The 22,294-nt window shown below is 52.2% G+C and overlaps 1 protein-coding gene across 1 annotated transcript in view; it reads left to right on the top strand.

The window, feature by feature from the left end:
- The window catches only part of SLC37A1 (solute carrier family 37 member 1), a 147,446-nt gene that overhangs the window by 78,176 nt on the left and 46,976 nt on the right, over positions 1–22,294 (top strand). The window contains exon 18 of the mRNA XM_073668824.1: positions 2,724–2,821. Within this exon, the coding sequence (XP_073524925.1) occupies positions 2,724–2,821 (98 nt within the window). The remainder of the gene's footprint in view (positions 1–2,723; positions 2,822–22,294) is intronic.

Below are 22,294 nucleotides of genomic sequence, written 5' to 3'. Positions count from 1 at the left end.
ACCGCGACCAATCAGCAAAGCGGTGTTTAAATTTGGCGGCAATATCGGAGACTGGTCGCGGGCGGCGGCCGCGACCAATCGGCGAACCGTGTTAGTGAGAACTGGAGAGCGCGTTTAAATTTGGCACCAAAATCGCTGATTAGTCGCGACCAATCAGCAGAGCGGTTTTTAAATTTTGCGCCAATACTGCTGATTGGTCGCGACTGCCGACCGCAAATACAAAAAAATCACTGCACACCATAAAGTGGTGCTCAAGAAGGGACCGTGCCCTGTCACATGCGAAAATAACCTTGGCACTCGAAAAAATTCTGCTTAAGAAAATTTATTGCAGTCCATATTAATATACAGTGAACATACGTTAACGTTTCGGTCTACACGACCTTCTTCAGTTGACCGTATATTCGTATCAATGGTATAAGGGAAGATAAGCTGGAGGAGTCAACTAGGACAGCCTGCTAAGGAGCTCAAAAGGGACTCAGGACTGGCAGCGCGGCATCTCCGCACGCGACCAATCAGCGAATCGTATTGGTGAGGAGCGGGGAGCGGAATTGTATTAGTGAGGACCGGGGAGCGCCGCTGCCTGTGCGGGTACTTCCGCTGCGAGAACCCGGGAAATGAGCGGGCGCTCGGAGCAGAAGTATCCCGACCCGCAGCGCCGCTCTCCGGTCCTCCCTTCACACCCTAGCCGCTGATGTCCCCACAGTATCCGCATGGTGTTACAAAGGTCCAGACATTTCTGTTAAAAATCGCTGATTGGTCGCGGGCGCTGCCCGCGACCAATCACCGATCTTGGCTCCACATTTAAACACCGCTGTTCTGATTGGTCGCGGCCGATATTTAAATTTGGCGCCCAAATCAGTGATTGGTCGCGGGCAGCGCCATCGACCAATCAGCGATTTTTAACAGAAATGTCCGGACCTTTGTAACACCATGAGGATACTGTGGGGACATTAGCGGCTAAGGTGTGAAGGGAGGACCGGGGAGCGGCGCTGCGGGTCGGGATATTTCTGCTGCGAGCGCCCGCTCATGTCCCGGGTTCTCGGAGCGGAAGTATCCGCACAGGCAGCGCCGCTGACATGCAATTGGTCACGGCCGCTATTTAAATCTGCCGCACAAATCGATGATTGGTCGCTGTCTTGGCCCGCGACCAATCATTGATTTTGGCGCCAAAGTTAAACACTATTGTGCTGATTGGTCGCGGACGCTGACCGCGACCAATCACCGATTTGGGCGCCAAATTTAAATATCGGCCGCGACCAATCACCGATCTTGGCTCCACATTTAAACACCGCTGTGCTGATTGGTCGCGGCCGATATTTAAATTTGGCGCCCAAATCGGTGATTGGTCGCGGGCAGCGTCGGCGACCAATCAGCACAGCTGTGTTTAAGTTTTGCGCTAAGATCAGTGATTGGTCGGGTCCGAAGACCGCGACCAATCATCGAATCGTCTTGGTGAGGACCGGGGAGCGGCGCTGCCTGTGCGGCTACTTACGCTGCGAGAACCCGGGACATAGCGGGCTCTGGCAGCAGAAGTATCCCGACCCGCAGCGCCGCTCCCCGGTCCTCCCTTCCGCATGGAGGTCAGCGGCGCCGGCGGTCCTTCTGCTGCTACCGGCCGGGAGATGAGCGCATCGCGCCGCTCATCTCCCGGCTGCATCTCCGTCCCACAGATGGGTCCGGTGGTTGAGGTTCTTCTGCTGGTACCGGCCGGGAGATGAGCGCCTCACGCCGGTCATCTCCCGTCTGCATCGCCGCTGAGCTCCGTCCCGCAAATGAGCCACTAACGGCCGCCATCTTTTTTCAGAAATCCCGCGGCGCTGATTGGCTGCTGGCGGACCAATGAGCGACGCGGGATTTCCTGGACAGACAGACACACAGACAGACAGACAGACGGGATAAGACGATTATATATATAGATATTTGGTACCACTTTTTGCTATATATTTTCTGACTGTAGAGAATCCTTTCCTGTTTAGGTGCCGGAATCGCCTTTCTTCCCCCTGTAATGAGCCCCCTGGTCCTTAGTATGGACTATGGAAGGAATAAGTCCTGTGCCGTCCTCTGTACTGACCTCACATATATTTATACATGTAAATGTGATCTCCTCTGAGGCCTCCGTCCCGTGTAATACAGGAGAGGCCTCCGTCCCGTGTAATACAGGAGAGGCCTCCGTCCCGCGTAATACAGGAGAGGCCTCCGTCCCGCATAATACAGGAGAGGCCTCCGTCCCGTGTAATACAGGAGAGGCCTCCGTCCCGTGTAATATAGGAGAGGCCTCTGTCCCGTGTAATATAGCAGAGGCCTCCATCCCATGTGATGGAGGAGAGGCCTCATCAAGAGGCGGGCAAAATAAAGTAATTCTGGCTCTTCAACACATGTCCTCATATACTGTATGTCACACACTACTGATGTCAGACTTACCGGACGGTAGTTACCTGGATCCACCTTCTTACCTTTCTTACATATCAGTACCACATCGGCCTCCTCCAGTCCTGTGGCACTACACCTGTTACCAGAGAGTCTAAGGATATGAGGTACAGCAATTTATCAATTACTGAGCTCAGCTCCCTCAGTATCTGTGGGTGAATACCATCTGGGTCTGGGGATTTGTCAATGTTTATTTGCTCAGACGCAGGCGTACTTGTGTTATTTTAGTTCACCTTTCTTCGCTTTACATCTCTCCCTTACTGGTATCCCCTCTGCCTCCTTCCGTCTGTCCATAGGTGCTGCCCTTGGTCCTCTGCTGGCCGGCCTCCTTTCTCCATACGGCTGGCACAACGTGTTTTTCATGCTGATGATGAGTGATGCATTTGCCTTATTGGTGAGTAGTGCTGCTCCTCGTACACACCATGTGTTTCCTATGCTGCAAAATGAGGACAAACCATGACCAAACGGCCAGCCAGATGAATCGCCATTGTGAGGGCGGGGTCTCCTGTGGCATCACCAGTGTAATGAGGGGCCTCCATACAGTCTCTGATCGTTGTGTCTCCTGTGGCATCACCAGTGTAATGAGGGGCCCCCATGCAGCCTCTGATCGTTGTATCTCCTGTGACATCACCAGTGTAATGAGGGACCTCCATACAGCCTCTGATCGTTGTGTCTCCTGTGACATCACCAGTGTAATGAGGGCCCCCATACAGCCTCTGATCGTTGTGTCTCCTGTGACATCACCAGTGTAATGAGGGACCTCCATACAGCCTCTGATCGTTGTGTCTCCTGTGACATCACCAGTGTAATGAGGGACCTCCATACAGCTTCTGATCGTTGTGTCTCCTGTGACATCACCAGTGTAATGAGGGACCTCCATACAGCCTCTGATCGTTGTGTCTCCTGTGACATCACCAGTGTAATGAGGGCCCCCATACAGCCTCTGATCGTTGTGTCTCCTGTGACATCACCAGTGTAATGAGGGGCCTTCATACAGCCTCTGATCGTTGTGTCTCCTGTGACATCACCAGTGTAATGAGGGGCCTCCATACAGTCTCTGATTGTTGTGTCTCCTGTGACATCACCAGTGTAATGAGGGGCCCCCATACAGCCTCTGATCGTTGTGTCTCCTGTGACATCACCAGTGTAATGAGGGGCCTCCATACAGCCTCTGATCGTTGTGTCTCCTGTGACATCACCAGTGTAATGAGGGGCCCCCATACAGTCTCTGATCGTTGTGTCTCCTGTGGCATCACCAGTGTAATGAGGGGCCTCCATACAGCCTCTGATCGTTGTGTCTCCTGTGACATCACCAGTGTAATGAGGGGCCTCCATACAGCCTCTGATCGTTGTGTCTCCTGTGACATCACCAGTGTAATGAGGGGCCTTCATACAGCCTCTGATCGTTGTGTCTCCTGTGACATCACCAGTGTAATGAGGGGCCCCCATACACCATCTGATCGTTGTGTCTCCTGTGACATCACCAGTGTAATGATGGGCCTCCATACAGCCTCTGATCGTTGTGTCTCCTGTGACATCACCAGTGTAATGAGGGGCCTCCATACAGCCTCTGATCGTTGTGTCTCCTGTGACATCACCAGTGTAATGAGGGGCCCCCATACAGCCTCTGATCGTTGTGTCTCCTGTGACATCACCAGTGTAATGAGGGGCCTCCATACAGCCTCTGATCGTTGTGTCTCCTGTGACATCACCAGTGTAATGAGGGGCCCCCATACAGCCTCTGATCGTTGTGTCTCCTGTGACATCACCAGTGTAATGATGGGCCTCCATACAGTCTCTGATCGTTGTGTCTCCTGTGACATCACCAGTGTAATGAGGGGCCTCCATACAGCCTCTGATCGTTGTGTCTCCTGTGACATCACCAGTGTAATGAGGGGCCCCCATACAGCCTCTGATCGTTGTGTCTCCTGTGACATCACCAGTGTAATGAGGGGACCCCCATACACCCTCTGATCGTTGTGTCTCCTGTGACATCACCAGTGTAATGAGGGGCCCCCATACAGCCTCTGATCGTTGTATCTCCTGTGACATCTCCAGTGTAATGAGGGGCCTCCATACAGTCTCTGATCGTTGTGTCTCCTGTGACATCACCAGTGTAATGAGGGGCCCCCATACAGCCTCTGATCGTTGTATCTCCTGTGACATCTCCAGTGTAATGAGGGGCCTCCATACAGTCTCTGATCGTTGTGTCTCCTGTGACATCACCAGTGTAATGAGGGGTCTCCATACAGTCTCTGATCGTTGTGTCTCCTGTGACATCACCAGTGTAATGAGGGGCCCCCATACAGCTTCTGATCGTTGTCTCCTGTGACATCACCAGTGTAATGAGGGGCCCCCATACAGCCTCTGATCGTTGTGTCTCCTGTGACATCACCAGTGTAATGAGGGGCCCCCATACAGCCTCTGATCGTTGTATCTCCTGTGACATCACCAGTGTAATGAGGGGCCTCCATACAGCCTCTGATCGTTGTGTCTCCTGTGACATCACCAGTGTAATGAGGGCCCCCCCATACAACCTCTGATCGTTGTGTCTCCTGTGACATCACCAGTGTAATAAGGGGCCTCCATACAGTCTCTGATCGTTGTCTCCTGTGACATCACCAGTGTAATGAGGGGCCCCCATACAGCCTCTGATCGTTGTGTCTCCTGTGACATCACCAGTGTAATGAGGGGCCCCCATACAGCTTCTGATCGTTGTCTCCTGTGACATCACCAGTGTAATGAGGGGCCCCCATACAGCCTCTGATCGTTGTGTCTCCTGTGACATCACCAGTGTAATGAGGGGCCCCCATACAGCCTCTGATCGTTGTCTCCTGTGACATCACCAGTGTAATGAGGGGCCCCCATACAGCCTCTGATCGTTGTCTCCTGTGACATCACCAGTGTAATGAGGGGCCCCCATACAGCCTCTGATCGTTGTGTCTCCTGTGACATCACCAGTGTAATGAGGGGCCTCCATACAGCCTCTGATCGTTGTGTCTCCTGTGACATCACCAGTGTAATGAGGGGCCCCCATACAGCCTCTGATCGTTGTGTCTCCTGTGACATCACCAGTGTAATGAGGGGCCTCCATACAGCCTCTGATCGTTGTGTCTCCTGTGACATCACCAGTGTAATGAGGGGCCCCCATACAGCCTCTGATCGTTGTGTCTCCTGTGACATCACCAGTGTAATGAGGGGCCCCCATACAGCTTCTGATCGTTGTATCTCCTGTGACATCACCAGTGTAATGAGGGGCCTCCATACAGCCTCTGATCGTTGTGTCTCCTGTGACATCACCAGTGTAATGAGGGGCCCCCATACAGTCTCTGATCGTTGTCTCCTGTGACATCACCAGTGTAATGAGGGGCCTCCATACAGCCTCTGATCGTTGTGTCTCCTGTGACATCACCAGTGTAATGAGGGGCCCCCATACAGTCTCTGATCGTTGTGTCTCCTGTGACATCACCAGTGTAATGAGGGGCCCCCATACAGCCTCTGATCGTTGTGTCTCCTGTGACATCACCAGTGTAATGAGGGGCCTCCATACAGCCTCTGATCGTTGTGTCTCCTGTGACATCACCAGTGTAATGAGGGGCCCCCATACAGCCTCTGATCGTTGTGTCTCCTGTGACATCACCAGTGTAATGAGGGGTCTACATAAAGACTCTGATCGTTGTGTCTCCTGTGACATCACCAGTGTAATGAGGGGCCCCCATACAGCTTCTGATCGTTGTATCTCCTGTGACATCACCAGTGTAATGAGGGGCCTCCATACAGCCTCTGATCGTTGTGTCTCCTGTGACATCACCAGTGTAATGAGGGGCCCCCATACAGTCTCTGATCGTTGTCTCCTGTGACATCACCAGTGTAATGAGGGGCCTCCATACAGCCTCTGATCGTTGTGTCTCCTGTGACATCACCAGTGTAATGAGGGGCCCCCATACAGTCTCTGATCGTTGTGTCTCCTGTGACATCACCAGTGTAATGAGGGGCCCCCATACAGCCTCTGATCGTTGTGTCTCCTGTGACATCACCAGTGTAATGAGGGGTCTCCATACAGTCTCTTATCGTTGTGTCTCCTGTGACATCACCAGTGTAATGAGGGGCCCCCATACAGCCTCTGATCGTTGTATCTCCTGTGACATCACCAGTGTAATGAGGGGTCTCCATACAGTCTCTTATCGTTGTGTCTCCTGTGACATCACCAGTGTAATGAGGGGCCTCCATACAGCCTCTGATCGTTGTGTCTCCTGTGACATCACCAGTGTAATGAGAGGCCCCCATACAGCCTCTGATCGTTGTGTCTCCTGTGACATCACCAGTGTAATGAGGGGCCCCCATACAGTCTCTGATCGTTGTATCTCCTGTGATATCACCAGTGTAATGAGGGGCCCCCATACAGCCTCTGATCGTTGTGTCTCCTGTGACATCACCAGTGTAATGAGGGGCCCCCATACAGTCTCTGATCGTTGTATCTCCTATGGCATCACCAGTGTAATGAGGGGCCCCCATACAGTCTCTGATCGTTGTGTCTCCTGTGACATCACCAGTGTAATGAGGGCCCCCCAATACACCCTCTGATCGTTGTGTCTCCTGTGACATCACCAGTATAATAAGGGGCTTCCATACAGTCTCTGATCGTTGTGTCTCCTGTGACCTCACCAGTGTAATGAGAGGCCCCCATACAGCCTCTGATCGTTGTGTCTCCTGTGACATCACCAGTATAATAAGGGGCCTCCATACAGCCTCTGATCGTTGTGTCTCCTGTGACATCACCAGTGTAATGAGGGGCCCCCATACAGCCTCTGATCGTTGTGTCTCCTGTGACCTCACCAGTGTAATGAGGGGCCCCCATACAGCCTCTGATTGTTGTGTCTCCTGTGACATCACCAGTATAATAAGGGGCCTCCATACAGCCTCTGATCGTTGTGTCTCCTGTGACATCACCAGTGTAATGAGGGGCCCCCATTCAGCTTCCGATCGTTGTGTCTCCTGTGACATCACCAGTGTAATGAGGGGCCTCCATACAGCTTCTGATCGTTGTATCTCCTGTGACATCTCCAGTGTAATGAGGGGCCCCCATACAGTCTCTGATCGTTGTATCTCCTGTGACACCACCAGTGTAATGAGGGGCCCCCATACAGCCTCTGATCGTTGTGTCTCCTGTGACATCACCAGTGTAATGAGGGACCTCCATACAGTCTCTGATCGATGTGTCTCCTGTGACATCACCAGTGTAATGAGGGGTCTCCATACAGCCTCTGATCGATGTGTCTCCTGTGACATCACCAGTGTAATGAGGGGACTCCATACAGCCTCTGATCGATGTGTCTCCTGTGACATCACCAGTGTAATGAGGGGTCTCCATACAGCCTCTGATCGTTGTGTCTCCTGTGACATCACCAGTGTAATGAGGGACCTCCATACAGGCTCTGATCGTTGTGTCTCCTGTGACATCACCAGTGTAATGAGGGGCCTCCATACAGTCTCTGATCGTTGTGTCTCCTGTGACATCTCCAGTGTAATGAGGGGCCTCCATACAGCCTCTGATCGTTGTGTCTCCTGTGACATCACCAGTGTAATGAGGGGCCCCCATACAGCCTCTGATCGTTGTGTCTCCTGTGACATCACCAGTGTAATGAGGGGCCTCCATACAGCCTCTGATCGTTGTGTCTCCTGTGACATCACCAGTGTAATGAGGGGTCTACATAAAGACTCTGATCGTTGTGTCTCCTGTGACATCACCAGTGTAATGAGGGGCCCCCATACAGCCTCTGATCGTTGTGTCTCCTGTGACATCACCAGTGTAATGAGGGGCCTCCATACACCCTCTGATCGTTGGGTCTCCTGTGATATCACCAGTGTAATGAGGGGCCCCCATACAGTCTCTGATCGTTGTATCTCCTGTGACATCACCAGTGTAATGAGGGGCCTCCATACAGTCTCTGATCGTTGTATCTCCTGTGACATCACCAGTGTAATGAGGGGCCTCCATACAGCCTCTGATCGTTGTCTCCTGTGACATCACCAGTGTAATGAGGGGCCCCCATACAGCCTCTGATCGTTGTGTCTCCTGTGACATCACCAGTGTAATGAGGGGACCCCCATACACCCTCTGATCGTTGTGTCTCCTGTGACATCACCAGTGTAATGAGGGGTCCCCATACAGCCTCTGATCGTTGTGTCTCCTGTGACATCTCCAGTGTAATGAGGGGCCTCCATACAGTCTCTGATCGTTGTGTCTCCTGTGACATCACCAGTGTAATGAGGGGCCCCCATACAGCCTCTGATCGTTGTATCTCCTGTGACATCACCAGTGTAATGAGGGGCCCCCATACAGCTTCTGATCGTTGTCTCCTGTGACATCACCAGTGTAATGAGGGGCCCCCATACAGCCTCTGATCGTTGTATCTCCTGTGACATCTCCAGTGTAATGAGGGGCCTCCATACAGTCTCTGATCGTTGTGTCTCCTGTGACATCACCAGTGTAATGAGGGGCCCCCATACAGCCTCTGATCGTTGTATCTCCTGTGACATCTCCAGTGTAATGAGGGGCCTCCATACAGTCAATGATCGTTGTGTCTCCTGTGACATCACCAGTGTAATGAGGGGTCTCCATACAGTCTCTGATCGTTGTGTCTCCTGTGACATCACCAGTGTAATGAGGGGCCCCCATACAGCTTCTGATCGTTGTCTCCTGTGACATCACCAGTGTAATGAGGGGCCCCCATACAGCCTCTGATCGTTGTGTCTCCTGTGACATCACCAGTGTAATGAGGGGCCCCCATACAGCCTCTGATCGTTGTATCTCCTGTGACATCACCAGTGTAATGAGGGGCCTCCATACAGCCTCTGATCGTTGTGTCTCCTGTGACATCACCAGTGTAATGAGGGCCCCCCCATACACCCTCTGATCGTTGTGTCTCCTGTGACATCACCAGTGTAATAAGGGGCCTCCATACAGTCTCTGATCGTTGTCTCCTGTGACATCACCAGTGTAATGAGGGGCCCCCATACAGCCTCTGATCGTTGTGTCTCCTGTGACATCACCAGTGTAATGAGGGGCCTCCATACAGTCTCTGATCGTTGTCTCCTGTGACATCACCAGTGTAATGAGGGGCCTCCATACAGCCTCTGATCGTTGTGTCTCCTGTGACATCACCAGTGTAATGAGGGGCCCCCATACAGCCTCTGATCGTTGTGTCTCCTGTGACATCACCAGTGTAATGAGGGGCCTCCATACAGCCTCTGATCGTTGTGTCTCCTGTGACATCACCAGTGTAATGAGGGGCCTCCATACAGCCTCTGATCGTTGTGTCTCCTGTGACATCACCAGTGTAATGAGGGGCCCCCATACAGTCTCTGATCGTTGTGTCTCCTGTGACATCACCAGTGTAATGAGGGGCCCCCATACAGCCTCTGATCGTTGTGTCTCCTGTGACATCACCAGTGTAATGAGGGGTCTCCATACAGTCTCTTATCGTTGTGTCTCCTGTGACATCACCAGTGTAATGAGGGGCCCCCATACAGCCTCTGATCGTTGTATCTCCTGTGACATCACCAGTGTAATGAGGGGTCTCCATACAGTCTCTTATCGTTGTGTCTCCTGTGACATCACCAGTGTAATGAGGGGCCTCCATACAGCCTCTGATCGTTGTGTCTCCTGTGACATCACCAGTGTAATGAGAGGCCCCCATACAGCCTCTGATCGTTGTGTCTCCTGTGACATCACCAGTGTAATGAGGGGCCCCCATACAGTCTCTGATCGTTGTATCTCCTGTGATATCACCAGTGTAATGAGGGGCCCCCATACAGCCTCTGATCGTTGTGTCTCCTGTGACATCACCAGTGTAATGAGGGGCCCCCATACAGTCTCTGATCGTTGTATCTCCTATGGCATCACCAGTGTAATGAGGGGCCCCCATACAGTCTCTGATCGTTGTGTCTCCTGTGACATCACCAGTGTAATGAGGGCCCCCCAATACACCCTCTGATCGTTGTGTCTCCTGTGACATCACCAGTATAATAAGGGGCTTCCATACAGTCTCTGATCGTTGTGTCTCCTGTGACCTCACCAGTGTAATGAGAGGCCCCCATACAGCCTCTGATCGTTGTGTCTCCTGTGACATCACCAGTATAATAAGGGGCCTCCATACAGCCTCTGATCGTTGTGTCTCCTGTGACATCACCAGTGTAATGAGGGGCCCCCATACAGCCTCTGATCGTTGTGTCTCCTGTGACCTCACCAGTGTAATGAGGGGCCCCCATACAGCCTCTGATTGTTGTGTCTCCTGTGACATCACCAGTATAATAAGGGGCCTCCATACAGCCTCTGATCGTTGTGTCTCCTGTGACATCACCAGTGTAATGAGGGGCCTCCATACAGCTTCTGATCGTTGTATCTCCTGTGACATCTCCAGTGTAATGAGGGGCCCCCATACAGTCTCTGATCGTTGTATCTCCTGTGACACCACCAGTGTAATGAGGGGACCCCATACAGCCTCTGATCGTTGTGTCTCCTGTGACATCACCAGTGTAATGAGGGACCTCCATACAGTCTCTGATCGATGTGTCTCCTGTGACATCACCAGTGTAATGAGGGGTCTCCATACAGCCTCTGATCGATGTGTCTCCTGTGACATCACCAGTGTAATGAGGGGACTCCATACAGCCTCTGATCGATGTGTCTCCTGTGACATCACCAGTGTAATGAGGGGTCTCCATACAGCCTCTGATCGTTGTGTCTCCTGTGACATCACCAGTGTAATGAGGGACCTCCATACAGGCTCTGATCGTTGTGTCTCCTGTGACATCACCAGTGTAATGAGGGGCCTCCATACAGTCTCTGATCGTTGTGTCTCCTGTGACATCTCCAGTGTAATGAGGGGCCTCCATACAGCCTCTGATCGTTGTGTCTCCTGTGACATCACCAGTGTAATGAGGGGCCTCCATACAGTCTCTGATCGTTGTGTCTCCTGTGACATCACCAGTGTAATGAGGGGCCCCCATACAGTCTCTGATCGTTGTGTCTCCTGTGACATCACCAGTGTAAAGAGGGGCCCCCATACAGTCTCTGATCGTTGTGTCTCCTGTGACATCACCAGTGTAATGAGGGGCCCCCATACAGTCTCTGATCGTTGTATCTCCTGTGACATCACCAGTGTAATGAGGGGCCTCCATACAGTCTCTGATCGTTGTGTCTCCTGTGGCATCACCAGTGTAATGAGGGCCCCCCATGCAGCCTCTGATCGTTGTGTCTCCTGTGACATCACCAGTGTAATGAGGGGCCCCCATACAGCCTCTGATCGTTGTATCTCCTGTGACATCACCAGTGTAATGAGGGGCCCCCATACTGTCTCTGATCGTTGTGTCTCCTGTGACATCACCAGTGTAATGAGGACCCCCATACAGCCTCTGATCGTTGTGTCTCCTGTGACATCACCAGTGTAATGAGGGGTCCCCATACAGCCTCTGATCGTTGTGTCTCCTGTGACATCACCAGTGTAATGAGGGGCCCCCATACAGTCTCTGATCGTTGTGTCTCCTGTGACATCACCAGTGTAATGAGGGGCCCCCATACAGTCTCTAATCGTTGTGTGTCCTGTGACATCACCAGTGTAATGAGGGGTCCCCATACAGCCTCTGATCGTTGTGTCTCCTGTGACATCACCAGTGTAATGAGGGCCCCCCCATACAGTCTCTGATCGTTGTATCTCCTGTGATATCACCAGTGTAATGAGGGGCCCCCATACAGTCTCTGATCGTTGTGTCTCATGTGACATCACCAGTGTAATGATGGGCCCCCATACAGCCTCTGATCGTTGTGTCTCATGTGACATCACCAGTGTAATGAGGGGCCCCCATACAGCCTCTGATCGTTGTATCTCCTGTGACATCACTAGTGTAATAAGGGGCCTCCATACAGTCTCTGATCGTTGTGTCTCCTGTGACATCACCAGTGTAATGAGGGGCCTCCATAGAACCTCTGATCGTTGTGTCTCCTGTGACATCACCAGTGTAATGAGGACCCCCATACAGTCTCTGATCGTTGTATCTCCTATGGCATCACCAGTGTAATGAGGGGCCCCCATACAGCCTCTGATCGTTGTGTCTCCTGTGACATCACCACTATAATAAGGGGCCTCCATACAGCCTCTGATCGTTGTGTCTCCTGTGACATCACCAGTGTAATGAGGGGCCTCCATACAGCCTCTGATCGTTGTCTCCTGTGACATCACCAGTGTAATGAGGGGCCCCCATACAGTCTCTGATCGATGTGTCTCCTGTGACATCACCAGTGTAATGAGGGGTCTCCATACAGTCTCTGATCGTTGTCTCCTGTGACATCACCAGTGTAATGAGGGCCCCCCATGCAGTCTCTGATCGTTGTGTCTCCTGTGACATAACCAGTGTAATGAGGGGCCTCCATACAGCCTCTGATCGTTGTATCTCCTGTGACATCACCGGTGTAATGAGGGGCCCCCATACAGTCTCTGATCGTTGTGTCTCCTGTGACATCACCAGTGTAATGAGGGGCCCCCATACAGCCTCTGATCGTTGTGTCTCCTGTGACATCACCAGTGTAATGAGGGGCCCCCATTCAGCCTCTGATCGTTGTGTCTCCTGTGACATCACCAGTGTAATGAGGGGCCCCCATACAGCTTCTGATCGTTGTATCTCCTGTGACATCTCCAGTGTAATGAGGGGCCCCCATACAGTCTCTGATCGTTGTATCTCCTGTGACACCACCAGTGTAATGAGGGGCCCCCATACAGCCTCTGATCGTTGTGTCTCCTGTGACATCACCAGTGTAATGAGGACCCCCATACAGCCTCTGATCGTTGTGTCTCCTGTGACATCACCAGTGTAATGAGGGACCTCCATACAGCCTCTGATCGTTGTGTCTCCTGTGATATCACCAGTGTAATGAGGGGCCCCCATACAGCCTCTGATCGTTGTGTCTCCTGTGACATCACCAGTGTAATGAGGGGCCCCCATACAGCCTCTGATCGTTGTGTCTCCTGTAACATCACCAGTGTAATGAGGGGCCCCCATACAGCCTCTGATCGTTGTGTCTCCTGTGACATCACCAGTGTAATGAGGACCCCCATGCAGCCTCTGATCGTTGTGTCTCCTGTGACATCACCAGTGTAATGAGGGGCCCCCATACAGCCTCTGATCGTTGTGTCTCCTGTGACATCACCAGTGTAATGAGGGGCCCCCATACAGGCTCTGATCGTTGTGTCTCCTGTGACATCACCAGTGTAATGAGGGGCCTCCATACAGTCTCTGATCGTTGTGTCTCCTGTGACATCACCAGTGTAATGAGGGGCCTCCATACAGCCTCTGATCGTTGTATCTCCTGTGACATCACCAGTGTAATGAGGGGCCCCCATACAGCCTCTGATCGTTGTGTCTCCTGTGACATCACCAGTGTAATGAGGGGCCTCCATACAGCCTCTGATCGTTGTGTCTCCTGTGACATCACCAGTGTAATGAGGGGCCTCCATACACCCTCTGATCGTTGTATCTCCTGTGACATCACCAGTGTAATGAGGGTCCCCCATACAGCCTCTGATCGTTGGGTCTCCTGTGATATCACCAGTGTAATGAGGGGCCCCCATACAGCCTCTGATCGTTGTATCTCCTGTGACATCACCAGTGTAATGAGGGGCCCCCATACAGTCTCTGATCGTTGTATCTCCTGTGACATCACCAGTATAATAAGGGGCTTCCATACAGCCTCTGATCGTTGTGTCTCCTGTGACATCACCAGTGTAATGAGGGCCCCCCATGCAGCCTCTGTTCGTTGTGTCTCCTGTGACATCACCAGTGTAATGAGGGGCCCCCATACAGTCTCTGATCGTTGTATCTCCTGTGACATCACCAGTGTAATGAGGGGCCCCCATACAGTCTCTGATCGTTGTGTCTCAGGTGACATCACCAGTGTAATGAGGGGCCTCCATACAGCCTCTGATCGTTGTGTCTCCTGTGACATCACCAGTGTAATGAGGGGCCTCCATACAGCCTCTGATCGTTGGGTCTCCTGTGATATCACCAGTGTAAGGAGGGGTCCCCATACAGCCTCTGATCGATGTGTCTCCTGTGACATCACCAGTGTAATGAGGGGCCCCCATACAGCCTCTGATCGTTGTATCTCCTGTGACATCACCAGTGTAATGAGGGGCCTCCATACAGCCTCTGACCGTTGTATCTCCTGTGACATCACCAGTGTAATGAGGGGCCTCCATACAGTCTCTGATCGTTGTATCTCCTGTGACATCACCAGTGTAATGAGGGGCCTCCATACAGTCTCTGATCGTTGTGTCTCCTGTGACATCACCAGTGTAATGAGGGGCCCCCATACAGTCTCTGATCGATGTGTCTCCTGTGACATCACCAGTGTAATGAGGGGCCCCCATACAGTCTCTGATCGATGTGTCTCCTGTGACACCCCCAGTGTAATGAGGGGCCCCCATACAGCCTCTGATCGTTGTCTCCTGTGACACCCCCAGTGTAATGAGGGGCCCCCATACAGCCTCTGATCGTTGTGTCTCCTGTGACATCACCAGTGTAATGAGGGGCCTCCATACAGCCTCTGATCGTTGTGTCTCCTGTGACATCAGCAGTGTAATGAGGGGCCCCCATACAGCCTCTGATCGTTGTATCTCCTGTGACACCACCAGTGTAATGAGGGGCCCCCATACAGCCTCTGATCGTTGTGTCTCCTGTGACATCACCAGTGTAATGAGGGACCTCCATACAGCCTCTGATCGTTGTGTCTCCTGTGACATCACCAGTGTAATGAGGGACCTCCATACAGTTTCTGATCGTTGGGTCTCCTGTGACATCACCAGTGTAATGAGGGGCCTCCATACAGTCTCTGATCGTTGTGTCTCCTGTGACATCACCAGTGTAATGAGGGACCTCCATACAGTTTCTGATCGTTGGGTCTCCTGTGACATCACCAGTGTAATGAGGGGCCTCCATACAGTCTCTGATCGTTGTGTCTCCTGTGACATCACCAGTGTAATGAGGGGCCTCCATGCAGCCTCTGATCGTTGTGTCTCCTGTGACATCACCAGTGTAATGAGGGGCCCCCATACAGCCTCTGATCGTTGTGTCTCCTGTGACATCACCAGTGTAATGAGGGGCCCCCATACAGTCTCTGATCGTTGTGTCTCCTGTGACATCACCAGTGTAATGAGGGGCCTCCATACAGTCTCTGATCGTTGTGTCTCCTGTGACCTCACCAGTGTAATGAGAGGCCCCCATACAGCCTCTGATCGTTGTGTCTCCTGTGACATCACCAGTGTAATGAGGGGCCCCCATACAGCCTCTGATCGTTGTGTCTCCTGTGACATCACCAGTGTAATGAGGGGCCTCCATACAGTCTCTGATCGTTGTGTCTCCTGTGACCTCACCAGTGTAATGAGAGGCCCCCATACAGCCTCTGATCGTTGTGTCTCCTGTGACATCACCAGTGTAATGAGGGGCCCCCATACAGCCTCTGATCGTTGTGTCTCCTGTGACATCACCAGTGTAATGAGGGGCCTCCATACAGTCTCTGATCGTTGTATCTCCTGTGATATCACCAGTGTAATGAGGACCCCCATACAGTCTCTGATCGTTGTATCTCCTATGGCATCACCAGTGTAATGAGGGCCCCCCCATACACCCTCTGATCGTTGTGTCTCCTGTGACATAACCAGTATAATAAGGGGCCTCCATACAGCCTCTGATCGTTGTGTCTCCTGTGACATCACCAGTGTAATGAGGGGCCCCCATACAGCCTATGATCGTTGGGTCTCCTGTGATATCACCAGTGTAAGGAGGGGCCCCCATACAGTCTCTGACCATTGTATCTCCTGTGACATCACCAGTGTAATAAGGGGCCTCCATACAGTCTCTGATCGTTGTATCTCCTGTGACATCTCCAGTGTAATGAGGGGCCTCCATACAGCCTCTGATCGTTGTATCTCCTGTGACATCACCAGTGTAATAAGGGGCCTCCATACAGTCTCTGATCGTTGTATCTCCTGTGACATCACCAGTGTAATGAGGGGCCTCCATACAGTCTCTGATCGTTGTGTCTCCTGTGACATCTCCAGTGTAATGAGGGGCCTCCATACAGCCTCTGATCGTTGTTTCCTGTGACATCACCAGTGTAATGAGGGGCCCCCATACAATCTGATCGATGTGTCTCCTGTGACATCACCAGTGTAATGAGGGGTCTCCATACAGTCTCTGATCGATGTGTCTCCTGTGACATCACCAGTGTAATGAGGGGCCTCCATACAGTCTCTGATCTTTGTGTCTCCTGTGACATCACCAGTATAATAAGGGGCTTCCATACAGCCTCTGATCGTTGTGTCTCCTGTGACATCACCAGTGTATTGAGGGCCCCCCATGCAGCCTCTGATCGTTGTGTCTCCTGTGACATCACCAGTGTAATGAGGGGCCCCCATACAGTCTCTGATCGTTGTGTCTCCTGTGACATCACCAGTGTAATGAGGGGCCCCCATACAGTCTCTGATCGTTGTGTCTCCTGTGACATCACCAGTGTAATGAGGGGCCTCCATACAGTCTCTGATCGATGTGTCTCCTGTGACATCACCAGTGTAATGAGGGGCCTCCATACAGTCTCTGATCTTTGTGTCTCCTGTGACATCACCAGTATAATAAGGGGCTTCCATACAGCCTCTGATCGTTGTGTCTCCTGTGACATCACCAGTGTATTGAGGGCCCCCCATGCAGCCTCTGATCGTTGTGTCTCCTGTGACATCACCAGTGTAATGAGGGGCCTCCATACAGCTTCTGATCGTTGTATCTCCTGTGACATCTCCAGTGTAATGAGGGGCCCCCATACAGTCTCTGATCGTTGTATCTCCTGTGACATCACCAGTGTAATGAGGACCCCCATACAGTCTCTGATCGTTGTGTCTCCTGTGACATCACCAGTGTAATGAGGGACCTCCATACAGCCTCTGATCGTTGTGTCTCCTGTGACATCACCAGTGTAATGAGGGGCCCCCATACAGGCTCTGATCGTTGTGTCTCCTGTGACATCACCAGTGTAATGAGGGGCCTCCAATAAAGTCTCTGATCGTTGTGTCTCCTGTGACATCACCAGTGTAATGAGGGGCCTCCATACAGTCTCTGATCGTTGTGTCTCCTGTGACATCACCAGTGTAATGAGGGGCCTCCATACAGCCTCTGATCGTTGTATCTCCTGTGACATCACCAGTGTAATGAGGGGCCCCCATACAGTCTCTGATCGTTGTGTCTCCTGTGGCATCACCAGTGTAATGAGGGGCCTCCATACAGCCTCTGATCGTTGTGTCTCCTGTGACATCACCAGTGTAATGAGGGGCCTCCATACAGCCTCTGATCGTTGTGTCTCCTGTGACATCACCAGTGTAATGAGGGGCCTCCATACACCCTCTGATCGTTGTATCTCCTGTGACATCACCAGTGTAATGAGGGGCCTCCATACAGCCTCTGATCGTTGGGTCTCCTGTGACATCACTAGTGTAATAAGGGGCCTCCATACAGTCTCTGACCATTGTATCTCCTGTGACATCACCAGTGTAATGAGGGGCCTCCATACAGTCTCTGATCGTTGTATCTCCTGTGACATCACCAGTGTAATGAGGGGCCTCCATACAGTCTCTGATCGTTGTGTCTCCTGTGACATCACCAGTGTAATGAGGGGCCCCCATACAGTCTCTGATCGATGTGTCTCCTGTGACATCACCAGTGTAATGAGGGGCCCCCATACAGCCTCTGATCGTTGTCTCCTGTGACACCCCCAGTGTAATGAGGGGCCCCCATACAGCCTCTGATCGTTGTGTCTCCTGTGACATCACCAATGTAATGAGGGGCCTCCATACAGCCTCTGATCGTTGTGTCTCCTGTGACATCACCAGTGTAATGAGGGGCCCCCATACAGCCTCTGATCGTTGTATCTCCTGTGACACCACCAGTGTAATGAGGGGCCCCCATACAGCCTCTGATCGTTGTGTCTCCTGTGACATCACCAGTGCAATGAGGACCCCCATACAGCCTCTGATCGTTGTGTCTCCTGTGACATCACCAGTGTAATGAGGGGCCCCCATACAGCCTCTGATCGTTGTGTCTCCTGTGACATCACCAGTGTAATGAGGGGCCTCCATACAGTCTCTGATCGTTGTGTCTCCTGTGACATCACCAATGTAATGAGGGGCCTCCATACAGCCTCTGATCGTTGTATCTCCTGTGACATCACCAGTGTAATGAGGGGCCCCCATACAGTCTCTGATCGTTGTGTCTCCTGTGGCATCACCAGTGTAATGAGGGGCCTCCATGCAGCCTCTGATCGTTGTATCTCCTGTGACATCACCAGTGTAATGAGGGGCCCCCATACAGTCTCTGATCGTTGTGTCTCAGGTGACATCACCAGTGTAATGAGGGGCCTCCATACAGCCTCCGATCGTTGTGTCTCCTGTGACATCACCAGTGTAATGAGGGGCCTCCACACAGCCTCTGATCGTTGGGTCTCCTGTGATATCACCAGTGTAAGGAGGGGCCCCCATACAGTCTCTGACCATTGTATCTCCTGTGACATCACCAGTGTAATGAGGGGCCTCCATACAGTCTCTGATCGTTGTATCTCCTGTGACATCACCAGTGTAATGAGGGGCCTCCATACAGTCTCTGATCGTTGTGTCTCCTGTGACATCACCAGTGTAATGAGGGGCCTCCATACAGCCTCTGATCGTTGTGTCTCCTGTGACATCACCAGTGTAATGAGGGCCCCCCATACAGTCTCTGATCGATGTGTCTCCTGTGACATCACCAGTGTAATGAGGGGCCCTAATACAGCCTCTGATCGTTGTCTCTTGTGACACCCCCAGTGTAATGAGGGGCCCCCATACAGCCTCTGATCGTTGTGTCTCCTGTGACATCACCAGTGTAATGAGGGGCCTCCATACAGCCTCTGATCGTTGGGTCTCCTGTGATATCACCAGTGTAATGAGGGGCCCCCATACAGTCTCTGATCGATGTGTCTCCTGTGACATCACCAGTGTAATGAGGGGCCCCCATACAGCCTCTGATCGTTGTCTCTTGTGACACCCCCAGTGTAATGAGGGGCCTCCATACAGCCTCTGATCGTTGTGTTTCCTGTGACATCACCAGTGTAATGAGGGGCCTCCATACAGCCTCTGATCGTTGGTTCTCCTGTGATATCACCAGTGTAATGAGGGGCCCCCATACAGTCTCTGATCGTTGTATCTCCTGTGACATCACCAGTGTAATGAGGGGCCCCCATACAGTCTCTGATCGTTGTGTCTCAGGTGACATCACCAGTGTTATGAGGGGCCTCCATACAGCCTCTGATCGTTGTGTCTCCTGTGACATCACCAGTGTAATGAGGGGCCCCCATACAGCCTCTGATCGTTGGGTCTCCTGTGATATCACCAGTGTAAGGAGGGGCCCCCATACAGTCTCTGACCATTGTATCTCCTGTGACATCACCAGTGTAATAAGGGGCCTCCATACAGTCTCTGATCGTTGTATCTCCTGTGACATCACCAGTGTAATGAGGGGCCTCCATACAGTCTCTGATCGTTGTGTCTCCTGTGGCATCACCAGTGTAATGAGGGGCCTCCATACAGCCTCTGATCGTTGTGTCTCCTGTGACATCATCAGTGTAATGAGGGGCCCCCATACAGCCTCTGATCGTTGTATCTCCTGTGACACCACCAGTGCAATGAGGGGCCCCCATACAGCCTCTCATCGTTGTGTCTCCTGTGACATCTCCAGTGTAATGAGGACCCCCATACAGCCTCTGATCGTTGTGTCTCCTGTGACATCACAAGTGTAATGAGGGACCTCCATACAGCCTCTGATCGTTGTGTCTCCTGTGACATCACCAGTGTAATGAGGGGCCTCCATACAGTCTCTGATCGTTGTGTCTCCTATGACATCACCAGTGTAATGAGGGACCCCCATACAGGCTCTGATCGTTGTGTCTCCTGTGACATCACCAGTGTAATGAGGGGCCTCCAATAAAGTCTCTGATCGTTGTGTCTCCTGTGACATCACCAGTGTAATGAGGGGCCTCCATACAGTCTCTGATCGTTGTGTCTCCTGTGACATCACCAGTGTAATGAGGGGCCTCCATACAGCCTCTGATCGTTGTGTCTCCTGTGACATCACCAGTGTAATGAGGGGACCCCATACAGCCTCTGATTGTTGTCTCCTGTGGCATCACCAGTGTAATGAGGGGCCCCCATACAGCCTCTGATCGTTGTGTCTCCTGTGACATCACCAGTGTAATGAGGGGACCCCATACAGCCTCTGATTGTTGTCTCCTGTGGCATCACCAGTGTAATGAGGGGCCCCCATACACCCTCTGATCGTTGTGTCTCCTGTGACATCACCAGTGTAATAAGGGGCCTCCATACAGCCTCTGATCGTTGTATCTCCTGTGACATCACCAGTGTAATGAGGGGCCCCCATACAGCCTCTGATCGTTGGGTCTCCTGTGATATCACCAGTGTAATGAGGGGCCCCCATACAGTCTCTGATCGTTGTATCTCCTGTGACATCACCAGTGTAATGAGGGGCCTCCATACAGTCTCTGATCGTTGTGTCTCAGGTGACATCACCAGTGTAATGAGGGGCCTCCATACAGCCTCTGATCGTTGTATCTCCTGTGACATCACCAGTGTAATGAGGGGCCCCCATACAGCCTCTGATCGTTGGGTCTCCTGTGATATCACCAGTGTAATGAGGGGCCCCCATACAGTCTCTGATCGTTGTGTCTCCTGTGACATCACCAGTGTAATAAGGGGCCTCCATACAGCCTCTGATCGTTGTATCTCCTGTGACATCACCAGTGTAATGAGGGGCCCCCATACAGCCTCTGATCGTTGGGTCTCCTGTGATATCACCAGTGTAATGAGGGGCCCCCATACAGTCTCTGATCGTTGTATCTCCTGTGACATCACCAGTGTAATGAGGGGCCTCCATACAGTCTCTGATCGTTGTGTCTCAGGTGACATCACCAGTGTAATGAGGGGCCCCCATACAGCCTCTGATCGTTGTGTCTCCTGTGACATCACCAGTGTAATGAGGGGCCCCCATACAGTCTCTGATCGTTGTGTCTCAGGTGACATCACCAGTGTAATGAGGGGCCTCCATACAGCCTCTGATCGTTGTGTCTCCTGTGACATCACCAGTGTAATGAGGGGCCCCCATACAGCCTCTGATTGTTGGGTCTCCTGTGATATCACCAGTGTAAGGAGGGGCCCCCATACAGTCTCTGACCATTGTATCTCCTGTGACATCACCAGTGTAATAAGGGGCCTCCATACAGTCTCTGATCGTTGTATCTCCTGTGACATCACCAGTGTAATGAGGGGCCTCCATACAGTCTCTGATCGTTGTGTCTCCTGTGACATCTCCAGTGTAATGAGGGGCCTCCATACAGTCTCTGATCGTTGTATCTCCTGTGACATCACCAGTGTAATGAGGGGACTCCATACAGCCTCTGATCGTTGTGTCTCCTGTGACATCACCAGTGTAATGAGGGGCCTCCATACAGCCTCTGATCGTTGTATCTCCTGTGACATCACCAGTGTAATGAGGGGCCCCCATACAGTCTCTGCTCGTTGTATCTCCTGTGACATCACCAGTGTAATGAGGGGCCTCCATACAGTCTCTGATCGTTGTGTCTTCTGTGACATCACCAGTGTAATGAGGGGCCCCCATACAGTCTCTGATCGTTGTATCTCCTGTGACATCACCAGTGTAATGAGGGGCCTCCATACAGTCTCTGATCGTTGTGTCTCCTGTGACATCTCCAGTGTAATGAGGG

The sequence above is a fragment of the Phyllobates terribilis genome, unplaced genomic scaffold (assembly GCF_046119375.1).
Source record: "Phyllobates terribilis strain yellow unplaced genomic scaffold, ASM4611937v1 Scaffold_2__4_contigs__length_985480577, whole genome shotgun sequence".
Lineage (NCBI taxonomy): Eukaryota > Metazoa > Chordata > Amphibia > Anura > Dendrobatidae > Phyllobates > Phyllobates terribilis.
This window is presented reverse-complemented; position numbering and strand designations above follow the sequence as displayed.